This window comes from Strigops habroptila, chromosome 11 (assembly GCF_004027225.2).
Source record: "Strigops habroptila isolate Jane chromosome 11, bStrHab1.2.pri, whole genome shotgun sequence".
NCBI lineage: Eukaryota > Metazoa > Chordata > Aves > Psittaciformes > Psittacidae > Strigops > Strigops habroptila.
The window spans coordinates 6,697,408-6,709,485 of NC_046360.1; the positions used below are offsets into that span (position 1 = coordinate 6,697,408).

A 12,078-nucleotide genomic window follows, 5' to 3' on the forward strand; every position below is an offset into this window, starting at 1 on the left:
ATAGGTTTAATAGTTACAGAGTCCCCTTCTTCTAAACCCAGCAATGTAAAGAACAGCCTTGTGTCATTCTGACCTGATGGATAGCAAAAAGGGTCTCTCTGTAACTGTTTCAGAGTTAAGAAAGGAGCTTTGGCTCTGGCATCAAAACATAAAGCAGGCTCCTAAGAGATGAAAAGTGTCCTGACTTTTTTCTGATAAGGCTGAACACAACACAAATCCCTCACTGCCCCTCAGGAGCCTGCTGAAGCTTTGAACTTCATTTCTGTTCAGGAAAAGAAGGCGGCACAATGCAGTATCCTTGGCCTCAGTTTTATGATAGCTTGAGACTGGGAGGGAAACACGTGGCTTGGCCATGCTAGGATGTATTCCAAATACTTAAACAAAAGCTCCAACAGAATAATTCAAAATGTATCTTTCCAAAGAATAAAGAAAAACATTTTCAGAATACCTGTGTCACTGTAATGAGGCTATGCTCAAGAGTGACTCAAAATGACCTACACCATGTAAAAAGAGAAAAACTGGATCCAAAGTCATTTAGGTTCAGATTCACATGAATATTTAACTTCTTACCTTTACTGAGCTGGACCTCAGCTGATCTGTTTGACTTGCATTTTACATCCTTGATGTAGATTCTCTTCTTGTAACTCTGAGCCCTTTGGTCAGCAAGATGAGAAGATGCAGTGTTTGTCCAGCCTAGACATCCTCTTGCAGAGAGAGAGTGGCCAGCCAAGTCAGAACCTCATTTACCCAGAATCATCCTGAACAGGCCAAACATCTTGCTAAGTGCTTTTTAATACAAAACCATCAGCCTTGCAATGAAAATAGCAGTTTCTTCAGTTTAAACAAATAATTTTGCTGTTTAATTTCCTCCTTCTTGCTGATAGGTGGCACCATTTTCTGCACAGAATGCCAACACTTGAAGTACATGGAAAATTTCAATAGGTTTTAGCAAATGTGTTGCTGCTAACACACCACAGCAGAAAACAGTGTGTGCTTTGGAGCTCTGTCAACAGATTAGACAGATTTCACTGTAATCTACAAAAGCAGAAAAATCTTTCCTGAATCCTGATTAAAATCTTTTTAGTAAAGCTCAGTTATTCACATGAAGAACCCAGGGCCATTATTAGTTAGAAGGCTCTTTGTCCCAATGCAGGTCATCTATGTTAGAAACACACCTGAAAATAAGTTCTACAATTACATTAGGGTAATAAGATAATAGAAGAAGATGAGGACAGAAGGAAAGATGAGCCTAGAAGGAAAGTTGGAGAATATGGTTAAGTAGTAAAGGTGAACTTATGATAAGCAGAACACAGTCCAGAAAAATACTGTGTTGTACTTGCATGAAAAAGGCTGAGTTTTCTTTGCTGGTGCTTAGGATTGTAGTTGGTTTTAGGCACTGAAATAAGTTCTTGAGTTTGTTCACAGGTTAGAAGTGTTCTATAAATTCTAGCATAAAGGAGGTTGTTTCCTTTCTTTTACCTCAACATTACAGACAGGAAAATACCTTTGTCCTTATTTTCTTGTTTTAAATTCCAAACTAACCAGTCAGGATATGAAGGCAAGTCTGATTAATACAGGCACTCAACTACATTACAGTAACAACAGACAGCCAAAATAAAATGATCAAGCAATGGATAGGCTGACAAATCATTATCACTGCTACTTCATGCTCAGTTACAGGCACGTATTCATGATTGACAGTTGACTGATGAAGATTTATTGATCAAAGAAGAGGGCTGGCTACATTCGTGATACACATTCTCTAGTGAAAACATCTGAGACTTAAGGTAACTTCTGCAGTACAGATGTCAGATGCAGAACTGCTGACAAAATATTTATATGAACCTAATTTTGGTGGATATTACTCACAGAACATTCATTCTAGCAAACATATGGTACTTTTAAAGGTGACATCTCTCCTTCCAAGAAATGCTGGCTTGATTTTAATAGAAAACGAAGTCCAAAGAAAACCTTGGCTGGCAACAGAGCAGTGTTTTTACAGAGAGTCCTTAGTGTGGATTTAAAAGAAATACCTCACCCTAAAAAGACTAATCCTGGAGATGGAGCTAAATTTGCCAAGGCTGTGTCATGCGGCTCCTTCTGAGGCTGGCTGCGTTGTCACCCACCTGAAGACTACAGCCAACCAACCCTACTTCCTCTGCTTAAATCAGGGAGTCAAACAGCTGCTCTTCCACTTGTTCGGTCACTGTCCTTGTAGAAGGCAAGAAGGAGAAAGCTTGTGCACTCAGGTCTCACTCAGTTCATTCCACTGAACCAGAGGTGCACAAGAGAGTCAGGAACATGGAAGCATGTGCCAGTCCAGTCACACAACTGTAATGGATGGATGGGCCCTTGGTTCTCTTCATAGCAGGAGGGGCAGGGCAAGGAGATCTTTCTAGCAGAATGAAGGATGTCATATCCTTTCTCAGAGGCTCTGTGCTCTTCGATCACAACCTACAAACTTTGTGCCTACACACTAACAGGGGAGACACAGTCTGGTTGCGATCCAAAGTCAATGTTAAAACCAGTAATGTGTGTTTTATGCTGCTGAGCAGTTCAGGAACCTGATCAGTTCTCACTGTGCCATCGCCCAATCCAATACATGACACAGAGCTGCTGCTTGCGCTTTTAGGAAGTTGTTTGCTAGCAGTACAAAAAACCCATGGCAGTCAGTTGTGAAATATATTTTAAAAGATGGTGGCAGAGGTCAAACTAGGAAGGGTGTTAAAAAAGAGTTGGCAGCAGTTATTCACAGTTTTTCACCATAAGAGAACTACAGGGCATGCTGTGTAGTTAAAAGCAGAAACTGTGACTTGCAGCAACAGTGCTATTTATTACAACAGAATGTTGTGACATCCAGAGGTATAAGTGGATTAGATACATACATACAGGCCCACAGTAGTTATTAAATCTAATGGTTGGATTGGTGTGTATAGCCTCTAGCTTGGGAAGTCCTTACCTTTTGAAACTAGGGGGAGATGAATCATGAAAGGATCATTCTACATTTCCCCTGTCTCCTATTTCATTCTTCTAACCATCAGTTACTGACTGTTTTCACTGATGAGGTGATGGGCTGTGTGGGCTTCTGGTAGAAGTATGACAGTGTAGGAGGGAGTTCATAAGCACTTCATATCCCCTTTCTATTGCCTTTGGGAAGAGAAAAGTGCCTTTGGAAGCAGAAAAGAAAATCAAGTCAATAGCAATATCATCAGTGGCAACAGACCAGGTCTATAGCTGGTATGAATTACTGTAGTTCCCACCACTTCCTTGGCTGCAGCAGAGCAATGACATTTCACATCACCTGCAAATCCAGCCTCTCTGTTGATATGGGTCAGGTCACATGGTATGGGATATCCTTCAGTCCTTTGTATTAACTAGACAATTAGGGAAGCGTACGTTGTTCTGTTTCTTTGGTTGTGTTCTTTATAACAGTAACAACACATCAATGACAGATCAGTTGTGCTCTTACACATCTGAATTGCTAAAACATAGCTCCAATGCAAAGCTTCTAGAAAGAGAATGCTTTCATCAGCAGCTTCCCAGCTGTGGTTCCATGGTGTATTTTTCCCCATTGTTCAATGATTCCAGGAATGGTGATTCCAAGGTCAGATTTTTTTTATGTGGATTGTTTTAATCTATGTTTGAACATTTCTTGCGGAGCACTTACTAGTTGTGGTGGGACCACACAAGAACAGAGCTTGTACTGCTGTGTGGATTGGTACCTGCAAGTGTTACACAAGTACATCTTTGTACTGGGATGGCAAGACAAGCCTCCCCTCAGGTCTGACAGCCACAATGCAGTTGTAGTGTGTACTGTCACCAGTCTGGCTTTGGATGCATGTGCTTAGGGGCCACGTCTCTAATGAGCGTGGGGTGATGCATCTCCTCTGACGTGCACAGAGCTCATGCGCTTTAGAACAGCTTGTGATTTGCTGCAGTGTGCTGTGCTCATCTCGAAAATGGGCTGACTACCTTTCAGAACAGATTAAGTGCAATTTAAAATTTAAAATGCATGTGTACTTTGTTTTTCTAGTTTTCCTTTGTGTGACGACTTTGAATCTTAATACAAGGTGTTCAAATGTACAATGATAAAAAATGCAGCTCATGTCAGCAGTAAAATGCATAGTAATTTATTATCTTTTCAAGTGTAAATACAAATTGGTTTGATGATGTGCCACATAATGAAAAATGATTTGCAGTCACAACTTGCATTCTAGTTGCTGCAGTATTTTTTTAAATTAAACTTTTTACAAAGAGTTTGAAAACTGCACAATCCTCGTTGATGGCCAATAGAAAACTGCAACGCTATGCCAAGTAATTAAGTGCTTCTATAATGCCTTTGAGGAACGCTCTTTATTCAGAAATTCTCTTCTTCAAAATCAGGTTGCCAGATGCTGCTTCACTGGCATATTTATGAGTAAGTATTCTTGGCCAAAGATATCAGTGTTTTTGCTTAGGGCAACCCATGAACGCAATACCTTTAGTTACATATCATTAATGCTTTTGTAATACAAGTCGGTGCATTTTGTGAAACCATTCTGAAATCCATTACAATGTACTGAAGACATCACTGTTTATCATAGTTTTCTCATACCATTGATGGCTGGGGCATTGTGAGGACACAGCTAAATCTTCACACGCATAAGCATCCCAGGGCTTGCTAGGGACCAGGTATTTTCAACAGTTATCAGAGTAAACCAGGGAGATTGGTAAGAGTGAACCTGAAGCTAATTAATTACATTTTTAGAAGATGTAAATATTGATGTACTTTGTGCCAAATTCACTGAGAACCATTAACTACATAATTTCAGTATTTACTCTTCAAGCTCCCTCAGTTCACTAAGTAAGCAGAGTCCATCTCCAGAAGAATGCACTCAGTGCATTAGTGTTTCAAGAATATCCTGGTTACCCCACAGGAAGCTGTAAATGCATGATGCGCACACTTCAGTAGATCTAATGTATTTTCTATGTGTTCAGTAGTTAACAGCTCTCACCTTAACTCCACTAACATTACATATACACACACAAAACAAATTGTATCTGCAAAATGTGATTTAGAGGTACAGGCTACAGTGGCCTCTTGAACAGGTATTCCTGGTGAAGCAATACAAAAATGTGTTAAGTTGGGGATTCTTTCCAGAGAAAACATAACAGTAAGTTTACTTTGGTGGCACCCAGATCTGGAGACATGTGAAGACCTGGTTTCTACCCAGCTTCTTAGAACCAGAAGCTGGTTCTTCTACTTGCAGTACCATCTTTTATTTGTGGCATGACCTCACCATCAGCTTTGATTAGCAGTAAGCAGCAGGCAGTCACAATAGCAGTAGTAAAAAATGTAGTATTGTTGCTAGAAACATTTTCAATTAAGCAAATTCTGACAGTTGTTCTTCCTCCCAAAGCCTTTCATGAAAAAAAAACAAAGGTGTTTGTGTCCTAACTGAATAGCAATATGCCAAACTCCCTCTGAACTCCAACTTCTATTAAAGTTCTTACAACCCAATGCATTTGGTCCCGAAACAGGCCATAATGTGCTTTAATGTGGCTGTTAATGAAGCATTTCAAATGAATACTGGATATCAAGGAATTACATGCTGTGTAATTGATCTAAAGAACAGATTAGGACTGGTGCTATTTCATTAAATCTTATTAGCTCTAGCTTAAGTGCTTAAAATTGCAGCTGTCCTGTGTCAGCTAGATTACACCCCTTGTCACACAGCAAGTGAGGTTTTCATCTACTAGACCATGGTTTTTAAAATGGAGCAGGCTGATGAAAAGAAATACAAAGAAAGGACTGCAAAGATCTGATCTTCAGACACATCAAGCCCCACCTTATTCATTTAAATGAGATAAGATAGTTCCACACTTTCAGAACACGTATGAAGACCTGTTGTTTGTTTCCATATTACGTCTTAGATCGCTTCTGTGGAACCAGAGTTTTGCTTTTTGGATGCATACCATCCTGAAAAGTTCTCAAGCCTCATGGGTGAGAACAATACAGATCTTTACATAATCACAGAGGAATCCATCGGGTCCTTCAACAACATCTTTTTTAGCCTTTTTTTTTTTTCCTCTTGGCTGCCTCCCATGGGAGGTTAGCATGCCTCAGGAACCAGTGAGCTAGTAAAGCTAGGGACATTTTGGTGGAGTAACAAGTGGCTTTAATCAGGCCAGGAATTAATTCAGCTTGGAAAATAGTTTATGCCTCTCAAAGGAGAAAGGCTTTTCTGCCCCCTCCCAAATGACTCAACTAATTTTTAGGGTTCTTGACATAATTACAAAAGTAGTATTTTTACTGGTTTGCCAGTAAAACTATACTATCTAGTATACTAGCAGCATAGTAGACTTGATATTCTTTCTCACCTTCTATTCTTCCATCCTAGGACCTAGTATTTAACTCCATAATCTCCTAAATCAAACAAAATAGCAACTGAAGATTTTTGGCTGAATTTTCTCTACAAGGCATACATTAAATACTTATAATACCTGGATTCTTGCACTGTGGGAAACAAGACTGTTAATTTGAAAACATTAAGCAGGACTTCAGATTATACGAAGGGCTGAAATACTGACAAAAGACCCATAGGCTTTGATTAAAACAGATAATACTCAAGGCTTTTTTTATTATTATTCCTTTTATGAGAGAATATTTAAGACCCTCTCACATGCAGAGTCACCATGTTTATACCACAGCCAAAGCAGTGGTTCATACAGGTAAAGACTAAAGTAAAAATAATCCAACAGATGTAGTCTTTAAATTTAAGAAATTATTTCAGTAAATCTTTAAAAAACAACAATCACAGAAAATACCAGCTTTGCCTTTAAGAGTTATTTGAATTCTTATATATTGGGTTGGAACTAGATGATCTTAAAGTCCTTTCCAACCCTAACTATTCTATGATTCTCTGGTATATTATTCTGTAAGTCTCAGAGCCATTTATTTATCAGGAAACTCTGTTTTCCTTCTTACATGGACAGTCTGGTTCTCACCAGCCGCCTGCAGCCCGTGGCTCTGCACTCCAGGCTTGCCAGGACTGACTACTCTCTGTCGGATGGTGTGGCCACATCGAAATGCTTTGCACTGTGCACTGAAAGCAGTAACAAAATTTGCAGTAGCAAAATTCCAAGACAACCAGTTCACATTCATGGTGGTGGTGTCATAGTGAAGGCTTATCATGCTTGCTTGAAATCTTTGCCACATCTATCTGGTCTTCTCAGCTTCCAATCTCCTAAACCCAAAAATGCAACATTTCTTTTAGGATAGTAAATTTAAAACCTGGTGTTCGTCCAAATATTCAGCCTTCCTTTTTCATTTACCCGCAATTTGAAAGACTTGGTGGCCCACTGCTAACTGAGGATCAAGCATAGATTGGTAATTCAAGACAAAGAAAAGAAAAAGGGGGAAAGCATGTTGCATATTTGCTTCTGTTCAGTATAGTAACTTTATACCCTAATAGGCATTTAGTAGTCACACTGATACATAATTACTTCCAGTTTCCAGCCATCTTCATATAAAATAGTTACCATTTTCTCATTGGAAAGACTACAGATGGTGTGTATGAACTGTGATGTTACTCCCCAAAAAGCTCAACTGGTTTAACCAAACTGGTCTTTCCCTTCTTTTGCCTGCTCATCTCCCTCAGCCAAATGTGTCAAGGCAAAAAACTCCATCAGACTAAACAAAAGCAGAATACAGCTTTCATACAGTTTAAAAGGGAGAAACTATATCTAGAGAGAAGATGAAAAGTCTCTTAGAAATAGAACTCCTCTACAAAGTGTTCAACACCTGATCCAATGATCATACCTATCCTTTTAAATTGTCTAATGGGAGGTTAAATACAGGGCAACTGTTCACAATCTGTATTTAGCCTGAAGCTTCCTACCTGTTGAAGATCGACAGGAAGGCTTGAATGATTGTCCATGATTTTTTATTGTATTGCTTGATTTATTAAAGATGCTCCCTCTCCCTGCAGGTCTTACTACACCATCCAAGAGGGCATGTTCAACTAACCATAAACACAGAATTTTAAAGCATTTTTGTATTTAGACTCTCACGCAGATGTATTCTTTTGTATATATTCATGCATAACCTGATCATGTGACTATTTAAAGATTAGCAATGAGCCACAAATAAACTCCAGGAGAATTGGCTTTGTATTACATCTTGCACACTCCATTTCAAAAATAAACTCGGGGCAAAATATAGGGATATGCTTTCTAGATACCAACCCAGAGTTGACAAGAACTGATGGATTCTGCATGTTAAAAGTAAGTATTTTATTATATATCATGACTTTGAAAAATTAACTTTTTTTCCATTCTATTTTGTTCAGCATGCCTTGAAATAGAAATGGCAAAAGCTGTTCAAGAAACAGATCACCAAGATTCACAGTACCACAGTGTCTGCAATTACCCGTTTCCCTGGCTCAGTAAAACAAAACTTCTTTAAAAAATTACTATAAAATATTAAACAGTGAAGTTAACAGATACCATTTCTATCTCTCCTTCAGTATGACTGAATCTTCTCTAATGAAAAGCTGTCTGCCATGGACCTGTATCCAAAGCCTGCTGACGTTGACGGTGGTCATCAACTTTGACAGCTTTCTGGGTAAGGCCTTGTCATTACTCTGGCTACCTGTGCACAGATACTGCGTGAACCACTGGATACATCATTAAATTCAGGTTCACAAAGATGCTGTCAATGGGTCAACTACACTAAAATACTTATATTTCAGAGTAACAGTATTTATATATGCTGCCTAGTTCTTTCTCTAATTTGCCTTCTTATCACTAGGTTTTTATTTGTTCTTCAAATACCAAAAAGACTTTGTTGGTTTGGTCAGAAAATCAGACAGTGCTCACAAAGCATATTTGCTCACATTTGACATTTTCACAGGATGGGTAATGAAATGTAGGATTTAAGTTGTTACATTCCACAGATGGCACCTAAGTCTGTCAACTTCTTTCCAGAAGTCACGAGTATCCAGCTTCCAGGCAGTTTCTGGAACAACACAACAGCGCACCTGCATGCACAGCACTGCAGGTAGGAACCTTGCACTTACAAACTCGGGCCTTGTGGAGCAAACTGAGGCCTCTAGAAACACATCCCTCTACTAGGACATTTACTGCCTCAGAAGAGTTAAATATGCAAGGACTATATTGTGATGCCTTTACAGCCAAGAAATGTAAAATGTGGCAAGATCATGGAGCATGTGGCTATTTTACCTATTCAACATTTACCTGTGTCTAACTAGAAGAGGTCTCTAAAATGCTGCTTTTTAGCAGCTTGAAGGTTGAGAACCACCTGTAAACATTTGCAGAACAGTCTCTTTCTAGAAACAGAGACTCCTAAACAATCAACCTTGAAATTTATCATATATTGTATTATATTTCCAGTGTTATTTACAGATCTTCTTGTTTAGTACAATGAACCAGACATGCTGAAAAGGTAGGATTTGACCAGTCCCCTTTTATACGAAGTACAATAAAAAAGGCACATGATTATTCACCATAGGAGTTGTGCACCAGTCAATAACTTAAAGCTAAAAAGCTACCCATCAGAGAACTCTCTTTATGAGGCAGTATTGGGATCTCTCCTTTCAACTCATCACAGAAACATCTGTCTGCCAATTTCTCTAGGAGAGCTTAGCGAACCCACTTTTCTGCTGTGTTCTGATTTTCACAAGACTTCCAAATCAACAGAAAACTCTTGTTAAGCTTCCCAGGTCATCTACTGGAGCAAGGGAGAGTCAAATAGGGCATGTATATGTCTGCTGTTCTTTCTCTTCTTTTTTTTTCCTTTGAAAAGGAAAAGACTTTGGAGGACTTGAGAGCCAAGTCAAGTCCAGTTCAGACTAATTTTCTGTAAGACAAATGCCTTGCAAGATATGGCACACTGAGCGATGGACAACGGCAGGAGAGGCAACTTCTGAGCCCCGGCAGTCAGTGTCGGCCATGTTTTATCCAGTTTCTAATCATCCATTTTTGCCCCGAGCACCTTTGTACAACTAATCTGAGCCCAAAATTTGCATCCTTTGACACTTCCACTTCTAGGCAACGGCCAGTATCTCTGCTGATGATTGGACCATTCTGAGAAAAAAGAAAAAGAAAAGAAGGATTAGAAAAGGTGAAAAGACTAGAAGAAAAATAGTGCTCCATCCGTGAATCTCTAGAAAACACTATAAAATGCCTGGAAAGTTCTGTATATGCCAAGTGATAAAAGTCCCTAGAAAGTACTGGAAATTCCTAGGAGAAATTAGATAATCCATAGAAACTGCCAAAACAACTCTGTGATAATTCTAGATTTAAGAATTGCTAGAAAATTCCCCAGAAAGCACTAGGAAATCTCTAAAAAGCACTAGAGAATCCCTACAGACCCCAAAATACAGGAGGTCTCGGAAACTGTAAGGATGCCTTTGAAAGTCTTGAAAATTATTTTAAAGCTTTGGTCTAAAAATTCCTAGAAAGAGGTTAGAAAAATTCTATAAAAGTTCTAGAAACAAAAATTCCTAGACGCAAAAATTTTACGAGTATGTTCTTTACAATCACTACAGAAATCAATAATATTCCAAGAAAGGATAACTAAAAATTCCTGGAAAGCACTCCTCAAAATTCCTAGTAATAATACAAGAAAATTCCTGGATAGCACATGAACTATAGAAAACATATCTGACTATTTCTAGAAGGCATAAGGGGGAGTTCCTACAATAGTCCTCTAAAGGCCCCCTTGTTTTCCATTAAATATCCTCTAAAGCAGCATTCCTCTCCAGCTTATCTCTGCAACCTATCCCTGAACTCTTCCATACCTGTGTGAAATCCCAGAACCTCTGTGCTGGCCTCAGGACATCTTCACACTTCTTCAGGGTAGGCGTCCTGCCCTTCCCGTCATCAACAAGGCATTTGGAGTCGGGCAGGAAGGCCGTGGAGCCCAGCGGTCCCAGCTGCAGGACACCCTCGGAGCTGTAGCGGACAAGCTAGGGAAGAAAAGAAAGGGAGGGAAGTCTTTAACTGCAGCCCTGAGGACCCCAGTGAAGGGACACAAAGTCAGCCTGCAGCTGACTTCTTTGCCAGCTTTTGCCCCAAGTGCTGGTGAAGAGGAGTCCTTCATCCTGCTGTGTGTTGGGACCTTCCTGGTCTGGCGTACAGTGTTCAAAGCTTGGGAAACCTGTTTTACCCAGACAGGTCTCTTGTAGGGCACAATATTCCCTTGTTTCACACCTCTGCTCCCCACCATTCCCTACCCCCTCTTTCACTGCAAGAGGGCACTCAAGAAAGTGAAGTAATCAGTATGTAAATCCTACCCACTCGGCAGGAGTTGGTTTAACAAGACTCAATGCCAGTTTGTCATGCACTTTGTTCTTAAGAGCTCTGTTAGAGGCTATTGATAGCGACAAGTCTAATTAGTTTTTGTAAATAAAAAAATCCAAGCATGCATCCAGGATCCAAAAATATGAGAGGAAAAAAGAAATCATGAGAGAAACAGCAGCAAATTTGCTAACATATGCTTCAGGCCAACATCATAAAGAATCACACTGGTATTTCGGTTTTGTGTGAGTCTTAAATGTTGTGCAGTTTAGTGAGGTGGTAAATGCTGCTGGCTGTAATTAGAGGCTTCAGGTGAGGGCCATTTATTTTAGAGGGGTTTCTTTAATAAACTTAATCAGGCACAATCAGTCATGTTAATTTTTACAAGAGTCTATATTTTTTTAACCTTTCTTCTGTTTTAAGTGATGATTTTACTTGCCTCAAGTCCTTCACAGTAAAATGGCCCTCAAGGAAAACAAGAATCCATATGTACAAGGTGACATAAAAAAATCGGTCTCTTATAATCTCTGTGTGAGAGAGAAATCTGCCACTTCCAAGTCTGCAGTCTGTTTCAATCTGTATTCTAATAAAGCCTCAAAGCCTTACGGGTGGTTTTGGGATACTCATTTAGAGGGGAAGGGTTCACTCTGTGTCACATTGGACTGAGATGACTATGGTAGCAATGGAGTCCTCCTTTACAAGTTGCAAAAATTATAAGCAATCCCCTTAATTACTGTTACTTCCTATATAGCTGAGGGAGAGCCTACTGAAGGAGAT

General features: G+C 39.5%; 1 protein-coding gene across 1 annotated transcript in view; it reads right to left on the minus strand.

Annotated features, from left to right (window-relative positions):
• Positions 1 to 4,114: 4,114 nt before the first annotated feature.
• The window catches only part of GALNT9 (polypeptide N-acetylgalactosaminyltransferase 9), a 148,074-nt gene continuing 140,110 nt past the window's right edge, over positions 4,115 to 12,078 (minus strand). Inside the window, exons 10-11 of the mRNA XM_030501646.1 lie at positions 10,803 to 10,970; positions 4,115 to 10,086 (exon numbers count right to left, since the gene is read on the minus strand). Coding sequence (XP_030357506.1) covers positions 9,940 to 10,086; positions 10,803 to 10,970 — 315 coding nt within the window. The 3' untranslated portion in view covers positions 4,115 to 9,939. The remainder of the gene's footprint in view (positions 10,087 to 10,802; positions 10,971 to 12,078) is intronic.